At 45.6% G+C, this 26,349-nt stretch overlaps 1 protein-coding gene across 2 annotated transcripts in view; it reads right to left on the bottom strand.

Moving 5' to 3' along the window:
* The window catches only part of PABPC1L (poly(A) binding protein cytoplasmic 1 like), a 139,891-nt gene that overhangs the window by 34,532 nt on the left and 79,010 nt on the right, over positions 1 to 26,349 (bottom strand). The window contains exons 10-12 of one of the 2 annotated variants that reach the window (XM_077459800.1): positions 24,486 to 24,570; positions 11,110 to 11,232; positions 4,790 to 4,923 (exon numbers count right to left, since the gene is read on the bottom strand). In XM_077459800.1, the coding sequence (XP_077315926.1) occupies positions 4,790 to 4,923; positions 11,110 to 11,232; positions 24,486 to 24,570 (342 nt within the window). The remainder of the gene's footprint in view (positions 1 to 4,789; positions 4,924 to 11,109; positions 11,233 to 24,485; positions 24,571 to 26,349) is intronic. The other variant, XM_077459801.1, reaches the window with a different exon arrangement.

The raw sequence follows: 26,349 nt of genomic DNA, 5'->3' as shown, positions 1-26,349 counted from the left end.
ATCTCAGCCGAGAAGGGAGAAGGCCTAACTTAAAGGCCTCATCTGAATAGCAGAATCCTGTGTGTAATGGCAAGCAGTCACTGAGGAATAAAGGACCATTGCAGAGATAACACCTGTACACATAACGTACTGGTAAATCTGCGTTTGTGTTGGGCTGACAAGAGAAACTTCAAAGAATTTAGGGCTGTCACCGCAAAGCTGTAGAAAAGTAGTCCATCCTCCTAAGACACTAGAAAACAACTTAGGCATGCTGGTAGTAGAATGGGTTACCCTGGGCTGGCCTAGAGTTTGCCCATCCTCCTGTGGGTGGAGGTATCACCCAAAGGTTTAAGACTTCCTGTATCCCTGAATGGATGAGAAAGACCATTTCTTTTATCCTGCATTTGCTTATTCAGATTTAGTTTATTACTGGGGCTTTACTTGCTCTGACTTCACGCCTGCCGATGAGGTCACTCTCATTTGACAAAGAGATGGCAATGGCTGAAACTTAAAGTAGTTGTAAACCTGAGTCACAGAATTTTAGCAAAGTACATATCTGCAGTGTTTAGTTATCTCTCTCAAAAGCTCTAAGTGTGGTTTCGCTCTTGTGCTTCGTTCCTCTGTTATCAGCAGGAGTCACTTCTGAGTTTTCCCGACACATAACTTTGTGTCAGCAGGGTGCTCAGAATGGAGCTGGTCTATTCAAAACACGGTTCTGCTGTGTGGAGGGGGGTGTGTTCCTTTCATCCAATCAGCTCTCACAGAGTATTACTTCAGTCTCTCCTCCCTCTTCTCTGTGCTGCTGACAGATGAAGAATTTTTTTTAACACGATCTGCACTCTGGAAGGGGTGTAGAGAGCGATGTAGAGAGGGGAAAACTGCAAGGATTACCAAGTAAAACTAATGTAGGATTTGGTTAAGCTCTGTGTATCATCTAAAGGCTGTTCACTTCACTAGGTATATGTGAGGGTTTACAACCACTTTAAGTCAGCCATAGATGGTTTAAATCTTGGCTAGTTCAGCAGGATACCAGCTGAGATTTGAACCATGTATGGGCATTCCAATTGTACCCAACTCAAACAATTAACTGACCAGCATGTTGAATTTTTAGGATGTGATTATTAAAAGTATTTTTTTTTTCTCATTTTTCATACTTACCTAGGTGGATGCACCATCGGTCCAATGGTGCATCTGTTCCTCAGTGCCTCTGCACTGAAAACCAAGCAATCGAACACCACTGATGGCTAGGTTCTCACAGTTCCCAGAGCAGAGAGCTGGTGTCTGTCAGTCACCGGCTCTCTGCCCCTTCCCTGCTTACAGGAGCGCTGGGCTGTGGAGGGAGTGGCCTTGGCACCCTGAGAGGCTGAGCCGGGTGTCGGTCCAGAGATATAGGCGGATCCCGACTCCATGGTCGTGAGGACGATGAGCCTGGACCTACTCTGATGTCTGCAGAGAGTGGACTACAGCTCGCCCTGCTGAAAACTGGTCACAGGAGTGCAAAACAAACTGCACTCCTGTGATCCATAGAAGTACGGCCAACATGAGCTTTGGCTGTACTTCTCCTTTAAGTAAAGTTCACTGAAATTGGTCTGTTTGGTAATCACCAAGCACTTTTTAAAAAACACAAGGAGGGGAATTTATCAAAACCGAAGCAGACAGAATCTGGAGCAGCCGCGTCTGGCAACCAATTAGCTTCTAGCTTTCCTTTAAAGCTGAACTGAACAAAGCTCTTACATTTTTCACTTTCTCCTTGCACCTGGCTTTGCATCTTCTTTTTTTTCCCTTCTAAATACCATTACTGGCACTACTTTTGTTTTATAGACTGTGAATGTGGTCCTTTTTACACTACTTTTGTTCTGGTTAGTCAAAGGTCTAAAAACTACTATGCAAGGTAAACTGGGGACAATTCAATGATACAACAAATAACCAGCTATTATTTAAAAAAATTAATGCATAGCGAACAATAATTACTAACAGCTACAATTTATAACAATGTAAGATATTAATATAAGGTTATGAGGTTCACTAGATCAGCTTATTTCTCAAATGCTATAGACCAGTGGGGGGCTACATTATATTATTGGATTCTTAATTTTTCCAGCAGGCACAGATCACAGTAGTTTATCAATTTCAAAAATGAAAATGATGTGCAATTTTTTTTTTTTTTTTTTACAACAGCTAACTTTCTTTCTGAAATTTAGTGTTTCCTTAAAGCTGAACTCCGAGGAAAACAAAACTCCTCCCTTGCATTACAAGGGTTAAATGCTCGTAATGGTCTAAGGTACCGAAAAAAAAACAGAAAAAAAAAACAGTTTTACTTACCTGCTCCTCTGAGCTGCTGGACCAATCCCCCAATCCCCACAGCCTTTACTTACCTGCACTCTGGCAGTCTCAAGTCCTCTGACATCATAAAGTACAATGCAAAGCCCATAGCCCTGCATTAGATGTGTGGCCACCAAGAGACAGTCTACCTTCAGAGCATAAGGGCAAAGAGTGCCAGGTGTCAGGGGATTAGGTAAATAAAATTTATTTCCCTGGTCCCCTAGACTTAAACGAGCATTTAGAATGTGGAAATAAACTTTCTCAATCAACATGAAATATTTTTAGTCCTAATGCTACCAACACTGGCAAATAGATAAGAGGGTACACTATATTGACAAAAGTATTGGGAAACCTGCCTTTACACGCACATGAACTTTAATGGCATCCCAGTCTTAGACTGAAGGGTTCAATATTAAGTTGGCTCAGCTATTACAGCTTCAACTCTTCTGGGAAGGCTGTACACAATGTTTAGGAGTGCGTCTATGGGAACGTTTAACCATTATTCCAGAAACGCATTTGTGAGGTCAGGCACGCAGAACGAGAAGGCCTGGCTTGCAGTCTCCACTCTAAGTTATCCCAAAGGTGTTCTATCAGGCTGAGGTCAGGACTCAACAGACCAGTTAAGTTCCTCCACGCCTTTATGGACCTTGCTTTGTGCACTGGTGTGATGTTGGAACAGGAAGGCTTCATCCCCAAACTGTTCCCAAAAAGTTGGGGGAATGAACTTATCCAAAATGTCTTGGTATGCCGACGCCTCAAGAGTTCCCATCACTGGAACTAAGGGGACAACCCCACACCATAATCCCCCCCCCTAAATCAAATGATTTGGACCAGTGCACAAAGCAAGGTCCATAATGACATGGATGCGCAAGTGTGGGGTGGAAAAACTTGACTGGCCTGCACAGTCCTGACCGCAACCCGACAGATATGAATTAGAGCGGAGACTGTGAGCCAGGCTCTCTTGTCCAACATCATTGCATGACCTCACAAATGTGTTTCTGGAAAAATGGTCATACATTCCCAGACACGCTTCTAAACCCTGTGGACAACCTTCCCAGAAGTGTTGAAGCTGTTATAGCTGCAAAGGGTGGGCCAACTCAATATTGAACCCTACGAACTAAGACCCCATTAAAGTTCATGCGTGTGTAAAGGCAGGCGTCCCAATACTTTTGATAATATAGTAATATAATATAATATAATATATATATATATATATATATTTATATATTTATATTATTTTCCCTCAATTGTCTTCAGTCGATTCCTGTTTTTTTGGCCTAGGCCAAAATTATGTATTCCATGAACATTTCTTTCATCTGGAGGTGCATTCTCCTAAGCACACCCTACTGCCTGCATGTCCAAGATAAGGGCAGATGGTTTCCAGGAAATAAATACTACATGGACCATCTGCCCTTACTCAAGATAGCCGCAGTTAAAAACATAAGGGGGCGTTTTTCATTGAGATTTCTAAACAAAATAAAACATGGAGACATAGATGGATGGGGGAATTTGCTCTGAATATTAAAAATGAATTAAATAGCGGTTTCAGTTTGTGGTGCTCAGACACAGTTTAGTTCCACTTTAAGGAGTTTAGCTTTCCCTGGACATAGGCTTTAAAGGACTAGCAAACAATTAGAATTCATAGAAAAGTATTTTTAATGGCATTCATAGAAAAATATGTAAGGCTAGTCTTAGGCATATCTTCTTGAGAATGACTAGCAGGGAGATACTGGCCTTACTTTACATGACATGGTGGACCAGTACGATCCCTCACGATTCCAACAGCAGTTCAGATGCAGTGCTTCTGGTCCTTCTCTTCTACGCAGAAGAGTAAAAGGAAACCAGTCAATCAGACCACTGCAATAATCCTACATATAGTCATAAATAATATCTTATTGCAGGTTTAGTTCTTAAAGAGGTTTATTTATTCCCTAAATTAGCGACCAAAATAAAATTGGCCAAAAATCTGTGCCTGCAGGGGGCAAGAGTAAATCACCTCTACTGCGGCCTACATCATTGAACGCCGCTTTAATAGGAAACATCTGCTAAAATTTGTTGAGAAATAATACACTTCCTGTAGTGTCGTTCTCCTCCGCCCTACTGGGCTTGGTGGTTCCTTCTTACACCCCAACGTCACTGCAAGACACTGGGAGGAACCACTGAGTGTAGCAGGGGACCACAAGATAGACACTTCCTGGAGTGTCTGTTTCTGAACAAATTTTAGCAGACATTTTCGAAGAAGAAGCGGCATTTGGTGGCGTGGGTAGTGGGAGACGTACATATAAACGTTCTTCTTTCGCAGGACTGTCAAGAACCTGAACTTGGAATGCATTGGTTCAGGTTAACAGGGAATTTGTTAGCAAGCTAGAATTTCACAGGCTGCTAGCCACAGACAGCCAGATTGATCAGCACAAATTTGGCCACAAATTTTGTGCATAGTGGTACAATGTCAAAGTGACAGTCAAAAATTATACTTAGAATACAGTGCCTGTTGGAGGTGTGCGTTGCCTCCCACTGGTTGTGCATTTCTTACAGAGTTGGAGTACTTGTACTGGTGCACTGCACGCATAACTGATGGGTTCACCTGGGCCCGAGCGCCAGCTGTCTGGGTACCAATATTTGCTACAAAAAAAAAGGAAACACAATATCAAATAAGAATTTCCAAGTTTCCAAACATCAATGTCTCCCCTTCCCTTTCCTGACATTTTATTAGCCTAAAGTAGCAAGAAGCAGCAAGCCTGTGCTTACCCAATGCCGAGAACAGCCAAAAGTGGTGCTTCCATTTACATATTATACATTGCATCAGAAATCCCAATACCTCTTCAGGTTGGACAAGTCAGTAGCAGGCTCTAAATGGGCTGTCAACATCCCCATTGAGTGTTATTGCCCTTGGTCTTTTCCTGATCACATCTGCAGTAGCTAAGGCTACTTCTACTGGACAGGACAGACTGCATATGCTGCTGCAGCTACAGTCAAGTCTATGGTTTTACAGCGACTCCAGAAGATGTCAATCCTTCCATGTGTCACTTGGCTGGGACCCAAGGCTTCAGATGATGTGGAGGATTATCTAGCAGAACAGAGCATGCATTGTAAAAAGGGAATGTAAAACCTTTTCACGATTTTGTTGTATTTTTTTAATTATTTTATTTTATTGTAAAAAAGGGATCTTATAGTAAATGTGTGTTGCTTGTTTTAAAAAAAAAAGGGAACTTAAGTATTGGGACGCCTGCCTTTACACACGCATGAACTTTAATGGCATCCCAGTCATAGTCCATAGTTGGCCCACCCTTTGCAGCTATAACAGCTTCAACTATTCTGGGAAGGCTTTCCACAAGGTTTAGAAGTGTGTCTATGGGAATGTTTGACTATTCTTCCAGAAGTGCATTTGTGAGGCCAGGCACTGATGTTGATGAGACCGCCTGGCCTGCAGTCTCCGCTCTAATTCATCCCAAAGGTGTTCTATCGGGTTGAGGTTAGAACTCTGTGAAGGCCAGTCAAGTTCCTTCACCCAAAAACACTGGTGTGCAGTCATGTTGGAACAGAAAGGGGCCATAACCAAAGTCTCTTTTTTTTTTTTTTTCGATAAAAAACAAAACATGTTAGTTATACATACCTGCTCTATGCAGTGGATTTGCACAGAGCAGCCCAGATCTTCCTCTTTTGGGTCCCTCTTCTGTGCTCCTGGCCCCTCCCTCCTGTTGAGTGTCCCCACAGCAAGCAGTTTGCTATGGGGGCACCTGTGCCAAGTCAAAGCTCCCTGTGTCCATTCAGACACGGAGATGTGGCTTGGCCTGCCCCCTCTCTCTCCTGATTGGCTGACTGACTGACAGCAGTGGAAGCCAATAGCGCCGCTGTGTCTCAACCAATCAGGAGGGAGAGTCTTGGACACCCGAGACACTCTCTGAACAGAGATGGGGCTCAGGTAAGTATTAGAGAGGCTGGCTGAGGGGGACTGCTGGACACAGAACACTTTTTATCCTAAATGCATGAAGATAAAAAAAAAAAATAAAAAAAAAAAAAAAACACACACTTCCGACTTTACAGCTCCTTTAAGAGTTCCCTTCACTGGAGCTAAGGGGCCAAGCCCAACCCCTGAAAAATAACCCCACACTATAATCCCCCCTCCACCAAATGATTTGGAGGGGTGGCCCAATACTTTTGGCAATATAGTTGAGTTTGAGCAAGTCCTGACCTCAACCCAATAGAACACCTTTGGGATGAATTAGAGAGGTGACTACAAGCCTGGCCTTCTCTCCAACATCAGTGCCTGACCTCACAAATGTGCTTCTGAAAGAATAGTCAAACATTCCCATAGACACACTCCTAAATCTTGTGGAAAGCCTTCCCGGAAGATGTGAAGCTGTTATAGCTGCAAAGGGTGGGCAAACTCAACATTAAACCCTACGGACTAAGACTGGGATGCTATTAAAGTTCATGTAAAGGCAGACGTCTCAATACTTTTGGCAATATAGGTGCAGTTTGGAATTTTATATGCATACAGGGCAGCCTCATTAGCTTATTACAGACTTAAGTTCTGCTTCCCGACTCACACAAGCTTAAAAAGAAGTCAACCTTAACAGTTTTTATACAGGAAACACTAAAAAGGGACGCTTCGTTTATCTGCCGCGCCACCCCCCATTTGAAGGCTTCACTGCCAGTTTCCCTTAGCCAAGATGGCAGTGGCAGCACTCAAGAGCCGATTCAAGAACTGGCCAGGGTGAGGGCACCACTGGATGCCTGGACATGTACCCCAATAGTAAATAGCAGCTACAATATTTCCGGTGGAACTCCTCTTTAAGTACAGAGCTCCCAATAGTGAAAAAAGTGTTATTAAACCCACATTAAAAAACTGTCCCTATATGTTTTTATTACATGCAGTTCATATGCAGCAACTATGGGATCTGTCTTCTGTATTCTGCACAAAACCTGGTTGATCCTGAAGCTCACTGTCCCTCCCTCCAAGTCTATGTCCCCGTTACAGCCAGAGATTTAGCCCAACCGTTGCCACATCAACTGAGCATGCTGCAGTTTCAGTTCCTTTCTAAGCTGTTCATTTCCTCATGTTTCTTATCTCTGCAGCCCAGATGACTATAGAGTTACACATGTGGACATATTCATAGCGGTAAATGACAGCCCACTCCCTTCCAACTCCTCCATGTCCAATAAACAGCTAAACACAACGGGGGTGGGATAGCACATGTTTATTGATTTAGGCTTTAACTCCCAGTAATTGCAAACAGATACAAACAATATACACAGGCTGGTAAGATGTGAAACAGGCTAGGACTGGAAGAACCGCCCCTTAGAAAGCCTACATCATATTTTTGCACAAAATAATAACTATTGAGTTGAAGGTCACATGACAACTGTATATCGATTAGAGCCGGTTCACACTGCGGGCGATGCGAGGCGACACCGACTTGCCTCGCCGCGACCTGCCGCGACCTCAACGGCGATTTGCAAATGACTTCTGTATAGAAGTCAATGCAAGTCGCCCCGAGGTCACCCAGAAGTAGTACAGGAACCTTTTTTCTGAGTCGGAGCGACTCGAGTCGCTCCTCTCAGAACGGTTCCATTGTACAGAACGGGGGCGACTTGTCAGATTGCGGCGAGGCAAGTTGTGTCGCCTCGCATCGCCCGCAGTGTGAACCGGCCCTAACTAGAAAAAGATTTTTGTTTTACTTAAAATTAAAACTTAAATCTTCCATATACATAAAATGGAGGGATATTGCAAATTAAACAGTTTGTTTTTGGATCACCTTAAAATTACAAGTCTTTATATTTAAAAGCAAGCAAATGAAAAAAAAAAAAAACCTATAAAAAAGTAAAAATTTGAAAAGAAAACGTAAAATATGCATGTGTTAGGAAATACAATTTAGGTACAACAGGTCATAATTCGTCCGGGCCCCATGACCTTCAACCAAGGCCACAAAGGACATAATGCCTTTGCATTTGTACATCATTCCTTTCTAATGGTCTCTGTTCACACTTTTACTCTACGCCTTGCACTCTGTTGGCCTAATCCCAAAAAATACTTTTTTTCCCAGCATATTCAAGATATTTGCCACTATATTTTCATTGGTAGAGCCTATAAAAACGCACACATAAGATTGTGTGCGTGCGCATTTTTTTGCACCTGAAAAGCTCCTCCTCTAAAACTGCTCTCATCCTCTTGTCCTGCTCAGAAAAAACAAATGCCGGAAGCTTCATATAAGTGCAAATACACTTGCACAAAGCTTTAAAAATGCCTGTAAAGCGTCCAAAAATAAGACACTTCAGGAGCCAATAGGAATAGGGAAGGGACAACCCCCCCCCCCCACTCTTAACAGTCTACACAGGAATAGAGTTGAAGCTGTCACCTTTATTCTCCTGGTGTCAGGAAAACTAATCAGACAGCAGAAATAAATGAAAATATGGTAGAAAACACTTATTGTGATCCCCTGAGGTGGTGAGCGGTCGGTTGTAGTGTACTCCTAGCACCAGAGAAAGCATACAAGTAAAAGAAAGCTGGCAGGTCGGCAATGAATGAGTTTATAAATTCAAGTGTAGCACAAAATATAGCGCTAACGCGTTTCGGCATGTAGAGGTCACAATAGCCATGATGATGCTTAACGCTTTACACCGAAACGCGCAAGCCCTGTATTTTATACTACCACCTGAATAAACTCATTCATTGCGGAAGATTAAGCTGCCAGCTTTCTTTTACCAGCAGACAGAAATGCCACTTTGTGCTCCGGATTGACACTACATGTTATAGAGTGATATGCTTTGTTCATATTTCATGTCTGAGATTCACAACCACTTTAACTCAACAGCGAGTTGGTTCAATTTAAAAAAACTCCCACCTACATGAACTAGGTCTCCCCCAACCCCCGTGCTTACATTTTTTTATTGGACCCGCCCCCTACCACCATTCTGGCCTAGGTTAGACTGACATTGTACCTGGTCCTACAGCCTACTGGAAAATTACCATCACATCTTCCAAGAGGCTGCAAGATCTGGCACACAAAGTGGCCAAGGACCGGCCCAGCACATTGTCAGTAGCTGTCTGCCTGCATCTGGAAGAGTGGTTGATCAAGACGGTGGTGTGGGACTCACTGTATAGCACCTAAAAGAGGAGATCATAGCACTACAGGTAAGAGGGGGATATGGGAAAGTACCATTTTACTATACTCTTCTGCAGTGGCCAGGGCTATAATTTTTAAGTGCATATTTATTTTTATAGACTAGGGAAGGGATAGACCTTCTACCATGTTTTTATTGAGGTCTGTGTCACCACTGGGAAGACTCACACCTCTATTTGTCCAGGTGTTTAGAGAGAGAGAGAGAGAGAGAGAGAGAGAGAGAGAGAGAGAGAGAGAGAGAGAGAGAGAGAGAGAGAGAGAGAGAGAGAGAGAGAAAGAGAAAGAGAGAGAGAGAAATCAAAAGATCAAGATTCCAAGTTTCGAGAGACACACACAGAGAGAGGATTGACAGAGTGCTATAGAGAAAGAGCCATCAAGAGAGCGAGCCATCGAGAAAGATAGAGCCATCGAGAAAGAGATCAAGAGAGAACTACAGAGAAAGATCTACCGAGAGAGATAACGAGAGAGAGCCATCGAGAGAGAGAGCCATCGAGAGAGCGAGCCATCGAGAGAGAGAGAGAGCCATCGAGAGAGAGAGAGAGCCATCGAGAGAGAGAGAGCCATCGAGAGAGAGAGCCATCGAGAGAGCGAGCCATCGAGAGAGAGAGAGAGAGCGCCACCGAGAGAGAGAAAGAGCCACCGAGAGAGAGAGCCATCGAGAGAGAGAGAGAGAGAGAGAGAGCGAGAGAGAGAGAGAGAGAGAGCGAGAGAGAGAGAGAGAGAGAGCGAGAGAGCCATCGAGAGAGAGCCATCGAGAGAGAGAGCCATCGAGAGAGAGAGAGAGAGAGAGAGAGAGCCATCGAGAGAGAGAGAGAGAGAGCCATCGAGAGAGAGAGAGAGAGAGAGAGAGAGAGCCATCGAGAGAGAGAGAGAGAGAGCCATCGAGAGAGAGAGAGAGAGAGCCATCGAGAGAGAGAGAGCCATCGAGAGAGAGCCATCGAGAGAGAGAGAGCCATCGAGAGAGAGCCATCGAGAGAGAGAGAGAGAGAGCCATCGAGAGAGAGAGAGAGAGCGAGCCATCGAGAGAGAGAGAGAGAGAGAGCGAGCCATCGAGAGAGAGAGAGAGAGAGCCATCGAGAGAGAGAGAGAGAGAGAGCCATCGAGAGAGAGAGAGAGAGCCATCGAGAGAGAGAGAGAGAGAGCCATCGAGAGAGAGAGAGAGAGCCATCGAGAGAGAGAAAGCCATCGAGAGAGAGAAAGCCATCGAGAGAGAGAGAGCCATCGAGAGAGAGAGCCATCGAGAGAGAGAGCCATCGAGAGAGAGAGCGAGAGCCATCGAGAGAGAGAGCGAGAGCCATCGAGAGAGAGAGCCATCGAGAGAGAGAGCCATCGAGAGAGAGAGCCATCGAGAGAGAGAGCCATCGAGAGAGAGAGCCATCGAGAGAGAGAGCGAGAGCCATCGAGAGAGAGAGCGAGAGCCATCGAGAGAGAGGAGATGGAGAGAGACATTGAGATCCTACATTTTAGAGTAGGAGGTCAGAGGAAATACTCCAATGGGGACAAATTAGAGGTGGCAACTGTCTAAGATTAAAATTCCCCTCACTTTGGGGAGATTTCCTCTCACTTCCAGATGCATCTCCAGGGCAATAAGTGAGGAAATTCTCATGTTTAGTGATGACATGTAGAACAGACCATAAAATACTAAGACAAATCTAATGCATGGAGACATTATTGCATTTCTTACCTACTCTTTGATTATGGGGAGTAACCCTGGGCACCTGCGTGGAGGCCTGTTTCATTGTACTGATGTTGGAGGTAAAGCGTCTGGGAGGAAATGGTCGCAAGAATGGTGTAGGTGGATGGAACTCTGCAGTCACAGGTTAAAAAAAATATGTAATAATCAAAAGTCACTTTACTTGCCTTCAGCTTTTCGACATATTGTAAATATAATTTCCAAACAGCTACCTCCATGTCAGAAGCTGCAAGGGCAAAAAAATAAAAAAGGAGAGAGAAACTGTGCCCATGGGACTTTTAAGAGCTATGCCAAAAAAGTTAATACCATTTTATATAAAATATACAAAATGTCTTCCATATTCAAGTTAAAAATACACAGTGAATAATTCATATATGTCATAGTATAAAAGAAGACATTCCCTTTTTTTAGTTGCTGACACACCATGTCATCATCTTTTCCATGCTGCTAATACGATGGTGTATGGTCCAGCCTTGCGGGTCCTCCTGGTGGTCGGTGGCCTGCTCCACACTCGGCTCCCGGACAGGATGTGCCTTTGGATGTCTCCTAGCGTCTATACCCTTTTGAGCTTTTTCTTTGGATCTTTTGTTCTTCAAAATGTTTTTCTTGACACATACACTCACCGGCAACTTTATTAGGTACACACTGTTAGCACTAGGTTGGACCCCCTTTTGCCTTCAGAACTGCCTTCATTCTTCATGGCATGGATTCAACAAGGTGTCAGGAAACATTCCTCAGAGATTTTTGTCCATAGTGGATCCCACCGGATCGCATCACCCAGTTGATGCAGATTTGTCAGCTGCACACCCATGATCCCAAAGGTGCTCTATTGGATGAGATTTGGTGACTGTGGAGGCCATTGGAGTACAGTGACCTCATTGTCATGTTCAAGAAACCAGTGGTGAGATGATTTGATCTTTGTGACATGGTGCATTATCCTGCTGGAAGGAGCCATCAGAAGATGGGGACACTGTAGTCATAAAGGGATGGACATGGTCAGCAACAATACTCAGGTAGGCCGTGGTGTTTAAATGATGCTCAACTGGTACTAAGGGGCCCAGAGTCTGCCAAGAAAATATCCCCCACATCATTACACCACAACCACCAGCTTGAACCGTTGATACAATGCAGCATGGATCCATGATTTCATGTTCTTTATGCCAAATTCTGACCCTAACATCTGAATGTCACAGTTGCAATTGAGACTTATCAGACCAGGCAATGTTTTTCCAATCTTCTTTTGTCCGAATTTGGTGAGCCTGTGCGAATCGTAGCCTCAGTTTTCTGTTCTTAGCAGACAGGAGTGGCACTTGGTGTGGTCTTCTGCTGCTGTAGTCCATCTGCTTCAAGGTTCAATGTGTTGTGCATTCAGAGATGGTATTCTGTATACCTTGGATGTAACAAGTGGTTATGGGAGTTACGGTTGCCTTTCTATCATTTCATACCAGTCTGTACATTTTCTTCTGACATAATCAAGCCATTTTCGTCCACACAAATGCCACTCACTGGATATTTTCTCTTTTTGAGACAATTCTCTGTAAACCCTAGAGATGATTGTGCATGAAAATGCCAGTAAATCAGCAGTTTTTGAAATATCCAGACCAGCCAGTCTGGCACCAACAACCAAGCCACTTTCAAAGTCACTTAAATCCCCTTTCTTCTCTATTCTGATGCTCAGTTTGAACTTCAGCAAGTCATCTTCACCAAATCTAGATGCCTAAATGCATTGTGTTAATGCCATGCGATTGGCTGATTAGCAATTTGTGTTACGGAGCAATTAAATAGGTGTAGCTAATAAAAGTGGCTGGTGAGTGTATATTGGTTTTGAATGTCTGAAGAAGTGAACGCTAATTCACGAAGCGCGTTGAGATATTAAACCTTTATATGTGTTCATGCGCACAGCTGCAAAGTTGTTTGCATGTGAATATATCAGCTTATATATGTATTCCATTATACTATGACATATGAATTATACACTGTGTATTTTTAACTTTAATATGGAATAACTTATAATGTATATTTTACATAAAGTGGTATTAACTTTTTTGGCACAGCTTCTAAACGTTCCATGGGCACAGTGTCTTTTTTGCTAAATTGTGGTAATAGGGACTGATATCTGCCAACATCTTGGCACCCTTGGCCTTCTTTTGGTTCAGAAGATGCAAGGGGTCTTTGAATTGATCCAGTTAACTCTTTGTATTTCTAAACGGAAACCTTTATCAAGGTAACACGTAGGCCGCAATCATGACCTATCCTGAGATTGCTAGTCTCTTGGCTACCATGCTGATCCAATCATTTCAATACTTTAAGCGCTTACTGAAAAACAAGGATGAAAATCTGAAGTAATGACTTCACATGTTCCAGCTCCGTAACTCTAAAAAAAAATGATTTTTTTCTACTCCCCGTAAAATCCCTTTCTCCGAGTTCATTGACGGACACAGCACTTCCATTCTTGACCTTAGGGTTATATCACCACCTTCAGAAGTAGGACTAGGCAGAAATAAATAAGCACAGCACCACCTAGGGGCGGTCCGTACTGGTAGTAACACCCCACTCTGCTACAGGCAGCTCAGTTTGTTACAAAAGTTGTACAAACACAAAACAGGAGAGGTGAGTGCTGTGTCCGTCAATGAACTCCGAGAAAGGGATTTTACAGAGAGTAGAAAAAAAATCCTGTTTTCTCTTTCGTTCATTGACAGACACAGCACTTCCATTCTTGACCTCAGGGACGTCCCAAAGCAGTGCCACAACGAGGGGTGGGAAAAGAAAAAATGACCTCCACCTAAACAGAACCCCTCCCGTAAGGGGAGCCAAAAACTTCGGACAGCTGCCTGCAAAACTGTGGACGAAACACACATCCGAAGATGTCAAAACATCCACCCTGTAAAACTTGCTGAAAGTGTGCACGGACAACCAGGTAGTCGCCTTACACACTTGAGAAACAGACGCTTGATATTGGAAGGCCCAGGAAGCACTAATCGCTCTGCAAGAGTGTGCCGTGATGGGAAAGGCATAAGCCTGGACAATAGTCTGTCTGAAATAGTGGCTGAAGAGGCCGCCAAGCCCTTCCTCGGGCCATCCACAATTACAGTGAGTCAGACTTCCAAAAGGGAGCCGTAACCGAGACGTACACACAAAGAACCCAAACCACATGCAAAGAGTGCAAGGTGACCTCCTTGGGGTGAGACAGTCAAGGGCACAAGGAAGGACAATTAGCAACAACAGAAAAAATGGGCAAAAATAACCCAAGGTTGGACTTTAGAGGCACATTGGACAATCGTAAGTTAAAATTATTTTATTTATGACAATACATAGTACACACAGACCAAAAAAGATTAAGAATTAAAAACATATAATACACGCTAAACATAATACACAACATGGAAAAACATGCATAATATACATAACAGTTGCGCTGTTGAGCTTCGTCAGGAAACATTCAGGGCTTGGTGGAAAAAAAACAGGTCTCACTATCTTGCAAAGAAGTCCATAAAAGATAATCTCTTCACTAAGCATCAGGTATCACCATATATAGTATTCAGACACTTGGGTATTTTTGGCCAGAAGTAGGTGGCTCACAATATTGTCTACTACGTATATTATTAAACGGTAGAAATAAAACCCCAAAAGAACAAAAAAAATAAAAAATGAAGGGGGGGGGGGGGGGAAGGGTTGATGGTATGGACACAGCCAATGGGGCCACAACAATAGTAGTATAAATACTTGGCCAAGAACAACCGCATGTACTGTACATAAGTACTAAACAGAAGCCAAGATTGCAATCAGCAAATAATGAGACTAACAGATTTACTAGTCCCACAGAGCCACTATGGCCTGCAATATGTCCAGCGATGCCCCCCCCCCCGCCCACAGAAACAAAAGCGCACTCCCACCACAATGTCCTCGCTTAGATGAAAGGCAGGGGAGAAAGGCTTCGGGAGAAACGAGGGATGCAGAGGCAGCATTGCCTCATCCTTGTGGAGAACCAAATAAGGCGACTTACACGACATGGCCGCCAGCTCAGAAACTCACAGAGAGGATGTAATCGCCACTAGAAAGACAACCTTTTGAGAGCGTAAGGGGATCTCCCTAATGTTCTCAAATGGTGGCTTCTTAAGCACGGGGAGCACCAGGTTTAGTTCCCACGGAGACAGTGGCGAGCGTACTGGGGGAGCCAAGTGCTGAACCCCTTGAACAAAGGTAGTGAGTAGCCAATGCGCCCCCCCCCCCCCCCCCCCCGAAGAAGCGAGTCCTGCACTGCCCCAAACAAAGCCTGCCAACAAGACGGAGGAAGATGAAGATTGGAAGGAAAAAACCTGTGGGAGAAAGGTACTCCCCAGTAATATCCTTTATAATGTTGTCCAGAGTGGCTCCAAATAGCCGCCTTCCTTGGAAAGGAAAATCCACCAGAGCTTTCTTAGACGGACACTGAGATTTTAGAAGCATCACAAACATACTTGAGCCCTTGCACTAACTGGTCTGCCAGTTCCACACAGACCGGAGAAGCTTGCTCATTACCCAACTCGCGGTGTAATAGCTTGGCCCACCCAGTAAGCATCTGAGACACCAGAGCCGTTGCCAAGTCCGGACGAAGTGCCGAACCCACCATCTTAAACATAGACTGAGCGACCACCTCAGCTTTTCTGACGGCGGGGTCCTTGAAAGAAGGGCACCCCTCTCCACCGGAATCATGGTCGCCTTGTTTAACCTAGATACGGGAGGATCAACGACAAGAGGGGAAGACCATTTCTTCAGCAGACTCTCCTCAAAGGGGTAACGCACCGTAAAACGTCTCAGAACTTAAAAAAGGACCGATGCGGGCATTCCCAATCCTTGTAGATAAACCTATCAAAATAAGACCGCAGACCGGCTTATGAGACCCAAAAGGGAACCCATACCTCTTCAGACACCCATGCCGGATCAACAATTTAGAAGGTATCACACACCACTGTAATGAGTGCTTTCAACAGCGCTTTTTCATACGCAGCGACAGATGCTGAGGATTCCTCCTCACTGTCCGAAGGATCAGGGGCCGCATCATCTGAGAACTCCGGGCAGGGGCCACCCGTTGCGACGGAACCCGACTCTGAATCAGAGTCCTCCCCAGAAGACGGAGGGGGTAGGGTTTTTTTTTTACCCGCCTTATACCCGCACGCCACTTCAACCAAGGAGATGAAGAATTCCAGGACCGCCGACAAAGCCAGGGGAACAGCAGACCCAGAGGAACCAGCTGCCGTCACTAGGGTGTCTGGGGGAGGGGCACATACTTCAGACGCCATGGAAATACCACACTCGACCGGAAACTACCAGGGACAGAATTCCCACAAGGGAGAGAGAGAAGCAAAACAAACCCACAGCTGCCGCAGACTGGGGGAACCCCAAGAGGACTCACCACCCAGGACCAAAACCTCTGGAGTGGTGCTCTGTGCTGTCTGTCCCTCCGACAGGATAAGCTACAAGGAGATCCACGCTCGAGCAAGGCTCCAGGAGTCGTCCAGCGCTAGAGAGCCAGCAGAAGTCTCCCCACCTGGCTACAAGAAATTGGCTGACGGCCACACTTTCACAGACACAGCCCTAAGCCAGGAATGCCCATAGACCAAGTCAAAATGGCCACCGCAGTTACGGGAAAATGGCCATGGTGCCCAGCCCCAAACAAATGGCGGCTGCTACACACGGAGGATGACGCCGGCCACACACCCTGCACCTGGAGGGCACAGAGACCGCCTGGAGGGGACCCCCCACAAAGGTCCGGTAGGGGCCAAAACGGCCACCTAGTGGCAACAATCCACTGACTGGGCGATGGTTGCCAGGTAGCGCAACAGGGGGGGCAGGGGGGAGGGAGAGGAGGAGATTCCCTTAGAACCGACCACCCCAGGGAGTACCCAACTGCTCCAAACCGTGCTCAGACTGGGCAGCATGTACTTACTCATCCAGCAGGAATTGCGGGTCACACTCCCAAGACAGATCCACCTCCCGCCTAAATGGAGTGACTGTCGGCCACGGTGACACTGACCTAGACGTCGGGTGCCTGGTCATGTGTGTCCCTGCGAGGCATCTAGTCTTTCGGACACCCCTGTCCAGGATGGGGCTTGTCGCGGCGCAACCAGCGAGGAGCTTAGGTCTGCGCACGCTCAGTGGCCAGGCTGGGGTGACTACCAGGATCTAGGATATCCAGCCTGTCACCCAGCACAGCAGTTGATTGTAGATGCAGACCAAAAATAATCAAAAACAAAATAAAAATCCAAAAGAAACCACAGGTCCCAGCAGGGAGCCAGGTCCTTCTCCTAGACTAGGCAGAAAAAAAACAGAGCTGCCCGTAGCAGAGTGGGGGGTTACTACTATTAAGGACCGCCCCTAGGTGGTGCTGTGCTTGTTCTTTTTTTCTGCCTAGTCCTACTCCTGAAGGTGGCCATATAAACCCAAGGTCAAGAATGGAAGTGCTGTGTCTGTCAATGAATGAAAGGGAAACAATTGTTACTTGAGTGTCCAATATACTAATAGCAATCAAACATCACATTTTTATTTGTGAATATCTATTACAGCAATTATTAGGCACAAACCTCTCAGTGACCGACAGTGCTGATGGAGCCACTGATGATCCTTACTCACTGCTAGAAGAAAATTTAGGCAAGGAGAGCCATCTTGCATTTTTCACGGTCATACCTCTCCTGCTCTACCACAAGGCAATGGCAAGCTTCTTCACTTCCTGCCAGCAGTGCAAGACAGCTATCCCTACTGTGATACAATGGCAAAACTTATAGAATATCTAAACGCTGGAGAAAAATTTGATACACTGCAGCTTACCAGTCATGAGATGAGGTGACCAAGAACATTTTCAGAAAATACAGAAAAACAGGAATTTTTACTTACCAGTTAGGGCTTGTGCAGCTCAAAAAAAAAAAAAAGCCGCTTTTAAAAGACATTTGAGCTTTTATTTCTCTGCCTAAAAGCTTGAAGAAACTTGTGCTTTTTTTGTGCTCTTTTGTGCATTTTCATTGAGCTTACTTGAGCATAAGTGTTTTTTTCACTTGCTTTGAGCTTTTGAACTACTTACTACCCTGGCCAATTCTGACACTTCGCTCCTACGTGTAAAAATAATTTTTTTGCTAGAAAATTACTCAAAACCCCCAAACATTATATATATATATATATATATATATATATATATATATATATATATATATATATATATATATATATATATATATATATATATATATATATATATATATATATATATATATATATATATATATATATATATATATATATATATATTTTTTTTTTTTTTTTTTTTTTAAGCAAAGACTTTAGGGAATAAAATGGTGGGTGTTGCAACCTTTTAGCTCACACGATGTTTGCGGAGTAATTTTTCAAACTTTTTTTGGAGAAAAAAAAAAAGTTTCATGCAAAAAAAAAAAAAAAAAAAAAATAAAAAGATTTTTTTTTGCATAAATGTGAAAGATGATGTTACGCCATAGATACCAAACATGTTACTCTTTGATATTGTGCACACTCATGGAATGGCGCCAAACTTCCGTACTTAAAAATCCCCATAGGTGATGCTTTAAAAAATTTTTTACAGGTTACCCAGTTAGAGTTACAGGAGTTCTAGTGCTAGAATTATTGCTCTCACTAATGCTTGCAGGGAAACATCACGTTTTTGTCTTGAACATAGTTTACATATGTGGGCGCAACCTACGCTTCTGCGCGGGAGCACACGGGGACGCTTTAAAAAAATATTGTTATTGTTTATTTGACTTTTTTATTTTACTTTTTATTTTTCTAGTTTGACACTTTTTTATATCACTTTGTTCCTATTACAAGGAATCTAAACATCCCTTGCAATAGGTATAGTAAAAGATCCTCTTTAGAGTGAGATCTGATCTCACCTCTAGGCTGGGAAACCTGGAAAAACAAAACAAAAAAATAAATAATAACTCTCGGCTTCCCAGCCAAGGCGGCGACATTTTTTCAAATGCAGAGGCCTAGCGTGACGTCATAACATAGCGCCCGATCTCCGAACAATCACAGAGACGTCCAGGGGCTATCTGGCCTGCTGCATGATCTATGGTTAACTTCCAGCATGGACCGATTCCTTCTCTGTCTTGCAGATCATACAGACGACCCGGGAGAAGCACCAGGGGGGCAGCGGGAGGGGGTGGCCCCCTTCCGCTGTCGTAAGAACGATCAAGCAGCTGAATAGCCGCTATGACTGTTCTTACGTGCAGGGAATCGCTGGCTCTAAAAGAGACATCATTCAGATATCCCTACTCAAAATATGACGTTGTTGGGTGGGAAGCGGTTAATGCGTTTTTGGGAACTTGGATGTCTTTTCTGCTAGTGTGCATGGTCACATTGGCCAACATGGAGGGGAGAGTTTCCAGGCAGAAAAAAAAAAAATAGTATTTTTGTACCTGATCGCTCGAAGTTCAAGCACATTGATCGGTCACTGAGATTCCTCCCTCGACCAGAGGCCCTGGGTTGATTGTACTCCCAGTGCTCCACCCCAGCCGGTCAGGCTGGCGTCCATTGTGATCACCATCCAATGAAGAGGCAGGAACGATTTCCCGGACCGAAGGGTCACCAGAAGAAGAGAGTTTTTGACTAACTGGTTCACCCGAATCTGCCGATCCAGGGACAATGGAGATTTTTCCCATTTGGACAATATCTCCCTCTGCAAGACTGTGGTGTGAAATTGGGCGTACAGTACCGCCTCGAAGGAGGCTACCATGAGGCCCAGAACTCGCATGCAGAAACTCAATAGACGACCACCTGCGGTTCATCAGCAGCTTCACCGCGGCTCTGAGAGTCTGCAGTTTGTTTGACAGGAGAAACACTCTCGCTTCCACGGAGTTCAGCAGTAAGCCTGGGTATTCCAGGCGCTGAGTCGGCACTAGTACCGACTTTTTGAGGTTCAACACCCACCCAAACTCCTGTAGAGTTTGCATGGTGATCGCCACATCCTCCCTTAATTCTGAGGCACCAGCTGCTCTCAGGAGGAGATCGTCCAGATACCCCACGATTGCGATCCCACGTTGCTGCAACAACGCCAAAATTGAAGCCAATACTTTGGTAAAGACTTGGGGTGCTGAAGCCAGGCCAAAGGGGAGAGCCACAAACTGGTAGTGCTCTTCCCCCACTGCAAAATCGCAGAAACCTCTGATGCCTGAGGCATATGGGTATATGCAAGTATGCGTCCTGGAAGTCTAAAGACGCCAAGGAGTCCCCCTGATGGAGTGCAGTGACTACGGCGTGAACGGATTCCATTCTGAACCTTTGTACTTTCACAAAGCAATTGAGGGCTTTTAGGTCCAGGATTGGACTTACCCCTTCCTTTTTGGGGACTACAAACAGATTGAAGTAGAATCCCTGAAACCTTTTCTGGTTTTGGAACAGGCACTATCACCCTGCGGCTGAGCAGGTCCCTTAGTTCCCCAAACAGGGCCTCCTGAAGGCGACCCCCCACCAGTGTGCCGGGCGGGGGGGGCAAACCTTCGTGGGGTAGTACTTTTGCTCGCAGGCTTGCGAGACCAGTGACGCTTTTGTCCCTCTGCAGTCATCCTGTCGGACTGGGATCGCTTACCTGAAGCCCCGGGCGGATGAAAAAGCCTCTTGAGCGGAAAAGGAGGGCCCTTGCCTGTGGCGTGGCTCCGTACCCTTCCTGGACTGGGGGAGCAACGTGCTCTTCCCACCTGTGACATTCTTAATAATGTCATCCAGCGAAGCTCCAAACAGCCGCTCACCAAGGAAGGGCATATCCATCAAGGCTTTTTTTAAATGCTGGTTCGCAGACCAGCATTTCAGCCAGATTAGGTGCCGTAGCACCACTGCCGATACAGATGCTCTGGAGAGCAGTGGGAGTGTATCCAGGGGCGCATTACAGATATACCATATTTATCGGCGTATAAAACACACCACAAGTTTAGGAGGGAATTTTGTGGAAAAAACTTTTAGGAGGGAAATTTAAGGAAAAAAAACTTACATTTAAATGCCCATCAATGCAGCCTTATCAGTGTCCATCTGAAGCCTTGTTAGCGTCATTTGCAGCCTGTCCTCATTGCAGCCTTGTCATGCAGCTTGTCTGTCGTTGAAGCCTTAGTGCATTAGTGATGTCCGCTTATTTTTTTTTTTAAATGGTGCCGCCGAGATGTTCTGTGTATCTCGGCCGCCTCGGTCCTTCTCGGCGGCTTTCGACCGCACTTGGACCTTCTCGGTGGCTTTCGCCGAGAAGGTCCGAGAGTGGCCGACAGCCGCCGAGAAGGACCGAGGCGGCCGAAAATTGCAGAGAAGTACGAGACCGGCCGAAAGCCGCCGAGAAGGGCCAAAGGCGGCTGAAAGCCGCCCAGAGCCCAAAAAATTGCGCGGAAATCGGAGTATCGGCGTATAACACGCACCCGCAATTTTCCCCTGATTTTAAGGGGAAAAAAGTGTGTGTTATACGCAGATAAATACGGTACTTAAGGCTGTGCACCAACTGGTCTGCTAGCTCTACGCAGACTGGAGGGGACTGTTGCTTCTCTAAATTCATGATGCAATAGTTTTGCCTACTCAGTAAGGGTCTGCGACACTAATGCCATGGCCAGTACTGGTCGTATCACTGACCCCACCACTGTAAACATGGACCGTCCCACTGCCTCTGCCCTCCTGTCTGTAGGGTCCTTAAATGCAGGAGCATTTACCCTCTACCAGAATCGTGGATACTTTATTTAACCTGGATACTAGGCGGTCCACGACCAGGTGAGCCGACCATTTTTAAAGGAGGCTCTCTTCAACGGGGTATAGCACCCCCATTTATTTTGGGACAGGAAAGGTCCGTTGCGGGCTTCCCCATTCCTTGTATATGAACTTCTCAAAATAAATCCGATACGTTAACACCTTAGGTGTACAGGCTGGCTTACGGGACCCAAAAGGGGCCGCCACCTCAGCTGTGGATCCTGCTGCATCCTGTATTTTCAGGGCATCACGCACAGCAGTGATAAGTGCTCCAAATAGCGCTTTTTTTCCTGCACGGACCCGGAATCATCCTCACTGTCCTGGTCAGCGTCCTCTGACACAAGAACAGGGGTGGCCAGTCACCGCGGGGTCAGAGTCTGAATCAGAGTTCTCCCCGGAGGACAGTGGGGGGGCAGGGGCCGCTTTTTACCCCCCTTGCGCCCGCACACCGCTTCCACCCTGACAACGAAATCCAAAGGCACTGCACTGTTTGCAGGCGAGCCGGTTGCAATTGCAGGGAGATCTGGGGAAGAAACGCCAGCTTCTGACGCCATGCTGACTCACCCTGTCTGCCACTCTTGGGGACTTAGGACAAGGTGCTCAATCCCACCCTCCTAGGTGCTACTGACTGAGGGGCCCCCACCGCAGGACTCACCACCCTGACCGAGTGATGTGCCGTGCTGTCGCTGATCGCTGTGTCAGCTCGCGAGTGTCCAGGAACAAAAACTGCGCTGTTCTGAGGCACAGGAACGAGCGCTGGGGAGAAAAACTGCTCTGAGGCTACAAAAAAACGGCCGCCGGCCATCCTTGTATAGAAAAAAAAACACAGGTAAAATGGCTGCCGAATGCCGAGAAAATGTCAGACGACCATGCTTCTCACAGAGGCTAACAGAAAATGGCCGACAATAATGCTGTACACAGAGAATACACTGAAAATGGCAGTGGTTAGTGCTATAGCGGGAGCACATGCAGAGCCCATAAACACCAGCAAAGAGACAGATGACAGAACAGGGACACAGACAGCCAGCGCAGCCCCCAATCAAGGATTAGAGCCCCCCGGCTCAGGTACACAAACAGCACTACAGCCCCATCAGGGACAGGGAGAGAGGAAAGGGAGAAGAGGGACCCCCTTAACCGACCTCCCAGGGAACGCCCAGCTGCTCTGTCCTGCTTAGACAGGGAGAGCTGTACTTATCCGGACGAGCTGGAGGCACCCCAACACAGACCCACACCCGAGCAGTGCAGGGTGGCTGCGGGCCATGGCACACTGTGACAAAGATATCCGTAGTCCCGTCTTATGTGTGCCCCGGAGCATTGTGCTCACCAGCCACCCCTGGATCCTGAGGGGCAGGTCGTGGCCAACGCAGTGCATAGCTAGGGTTTGCACACGCTCGATGGCCAGGCTGGGGAGACTACAAGGATCTATATTATCCAGCTGGCTGTTGACAGAAGATCACAGGATCAAAATCTTGGCGCAAAGGGCAAAAAAACTGAAAAAACCCCAGGACCGATGGTCCCGCAGGGAGCCTAGGTCCTTGTCCTTCACTAGGCAGAAAAAACAAAGCTGCAGGAAGCAGGCTGAGGGGTTATTGCCAGAGGGATCGCCCCCTGGGCAGAACTGTACGGTTCTGTTTCTGAAGCTTCCCTCCAACCCCTTTGCATATAGTTTTATATATACTGTTATTCTGCACTTGCCAAATATGCTACAGAAATCTCCCTCCAGACCCTCTAGTCTGGCTGCATCCATGTTAACTACGGGCAGCTGAAGCTGCTGCCTGTTCACTTCCTGGATTTACACAACAGACACACCTCTGGCTCTGCAGCTCTCATTGGCCCTCTTATAACACTCCCCTCCCCGTCCTGGCAAACTCTCACAAGAGTGGGAGAGAGCTGTGTATGACGTCATAAGCCTCGGCTAATGACCAGACAAGACACAGGAAATGGGCTGTATATAAGGTAATTACTGGCAAAAAAAAAAATGTTTTACTATCCAAAGTTAAAACAAGGGCAGAAGATTTAATAGATGTAAAGATGAAAAAAATGATTGAAGTTCTGCTTTAAAAAACTCAAAAGCCTAAAGGAGCTTCTTCAGGCTTCCTTGAGATGCAGTGTGCATGAGCCCTAAATGCTTTCTCTTGGAGTGCAGTACAGTAAGATAAGGATAAGTCAAAATTCCTATTATCTTCATTGTACAGTACAGAACGCACAACGTGGGATTCATAGATCCTGAGATGTTCAAGCAATAAAATGGGTAATTGGATTAGGCAACAACATATGAGAATGTTAACAGGCCCACAAAAAAACACAAGGATTAAAGAAGAACACTGGGAAAAAATGTGTTTCCTATACAGTGGGGCTTCCAAGCTATCTTTTATAAGTCCCCTGCCCCTCCCCTGTATAGGAGTCCAAATCAGGTGATCAGCCTGGGTGACGACCACAGCTCCCTCCACAGATACAGTGGAGTAAGGTAGCGTAGCCACCCTAGCCCAGAAAATCTTTACATTCACAGAATAGCCAGGTGAAAACAAAAAAGCCTAAAAAAATAAAACGAATACAGTCACTACATCTAAAGGCTGGTAAGCAGCAGTATATGCAAACCCTTTGTAACATCCTTTAACAGAAGTGAACGCCTGAAATAAGCAGGTACTTACGAGAAGGCCTGGGATGCTGTTGCCAGTGACCTGTTGGGCGGATAGGAGCTACCTGGCCTGGACTGAAAAACCCGCGGCCCATTTGCTAAAAGTGAAAAACAAACAGTGTGCAGCAGTCTGTTAATGTTCATTTACCATAGTGCATTCATCTCAATACATACACTATTGTTAAGGTGTTACTAAACCCACAACAGTAAAATCAGTCTGTATATGCAGTAAAGCATGCTTGTTATACTCACTGTGGAGCTAAGGGTTATCCTCCACTTTGTGTAAAAAGGCTTTTTGATCCTGCCTTCTCTGATCCTCCCCTTCTTCCACTGTCCCCAAACAATCTCCTAATAGAACTGAGCAGCACACTATGCTCAGTTTGGTGTGTACTGCTAGAGTTAATTTTTTTTCCTTGGGAGAGTGCATATGATCAGCATAAAGCCAATCAGTACGGTCCAGACAGAGGGTCAGGGGTCCTGCGTCCTCATAGGACAATCAAGGGAAAATGAAAACTTCCCCTATAACCTTTAACCAGACATAGATAGAAGAAGTCACATGACTCTCCTATACTACTGATGAGAAAAGGTATTTAGCAGTTCATATTTACTAATAATAATTGCATTTCCATGTTCTGTGGGAGACCAGATATAGTGAATGCAGGATGCTGGGTTTATTAACACTTTAATTGGTCCCAAACAGAAAACACACATTAAAAATAGGATTTTTTGTATCGTAAAATCCTTTTCTCTGTAATTCACCGACTGACACAGCTCCTCTCTTGGCCATTGGGTTGTTACGCCACCTTTAGGAGAGGACTAGGCATAACATGTTATGAGAAACACAGGTAACAACCCCCCAGCCTGCCCTGCAGCCCCAATATGTCAACAAGTAGTATAATGTAAAGAAAAATAGGAGGGGGCGGGTGTGGTGTCAGTCGGTGAATTGCAGAGAAAAGGATTTTACGGAGAGTACAAGAAATCCTATTTTCTCTTATATTCACCAACTGACACAGCTCCTCTCTTAGCCATTGGGACGTCCCCAAGCAGTGCCAAAACGAGGGGTGAGAAAACAGCATAAAAACTTCATCCACCATGGCATGTGGGAACTAGTATAAACTTTACCCACAAAACGACAGTGTGTGGAAAAACCACCACAAAAAACTTAAGGTACTGCGTTTTTACCCAAAAAAAAATAATTTGTATGTGCAATTGCAACTATACAGCCGCCTACAAAACTTTGCGGCCAAAACAGGCATCAGCCGATGCACTGACATCTACATTGTAGAATTTCGTAAAGGTGTGAACAGACAACCAGGATGCCGCTTTACACACTTGAGTGACAGACGCTTGATGTTGAAAAGGCCCAAGACGTTCCGATGGTCCTTTTTGGAGTGGGCCGTGACTGGAAAGGGGGGCACCTGCTCCTTCAAGGCGTAGGCCTGAACTACAATCTGTCTGATCCACCTGGAAATGGTGGCAGACGAGACCGCCATACCTTTCTTCGGACCAGCCACCAAAACAAACAAGTAGTCTGACTTCTGGAAGGGAGCCGTGGCAGACAAATACACTCTCAGAGCCAGAACCAGGTCCAGGGAATGCAGGGCCACCTCCTTAGGATGTGTCGGCTTAGGACACAGAAATGGTAACACAATGTCTTCATTGATGTGAAACGCCGAAACCACCTTTGGCAGAAAAGAAGGTTGTGGACGCAACACCACCTTATCCTTGTGAATAACCAGGTAGGGCGACTTGCAGGACAAGGCCGCCAGTTCCAAAACCCTCCTGGCTGATGTAATGGCCACTAGAAAGACCACTTTCTGGGAAAGAGTAAACACAGGGATCTCTCTGATATTTTAAAATGAGGGTTTTTGCAGCGC

Source organism: Lithobates pipiens, unplaced genomic scaffold, assembly GCF_037356315.1.
Source record: "Lithobates pipiens isolate NorthernLeopardFrog02 unplaced genomic scaffold, aLitPip1_a1.2 Scaffold_28, whole genome shotgun sequence".
Taxonomy (NCBI): domain Eukaryota; kingdom Metazoa; phylum Chordata; class Amphibia; order Anura; family Ranidae; genus Lithobates; species Lithobates pipiens.
Note: the sequence above shows the minus strand (reverse complement) of the source record. Positions and strands in the feature narration are given on the sequence as shown.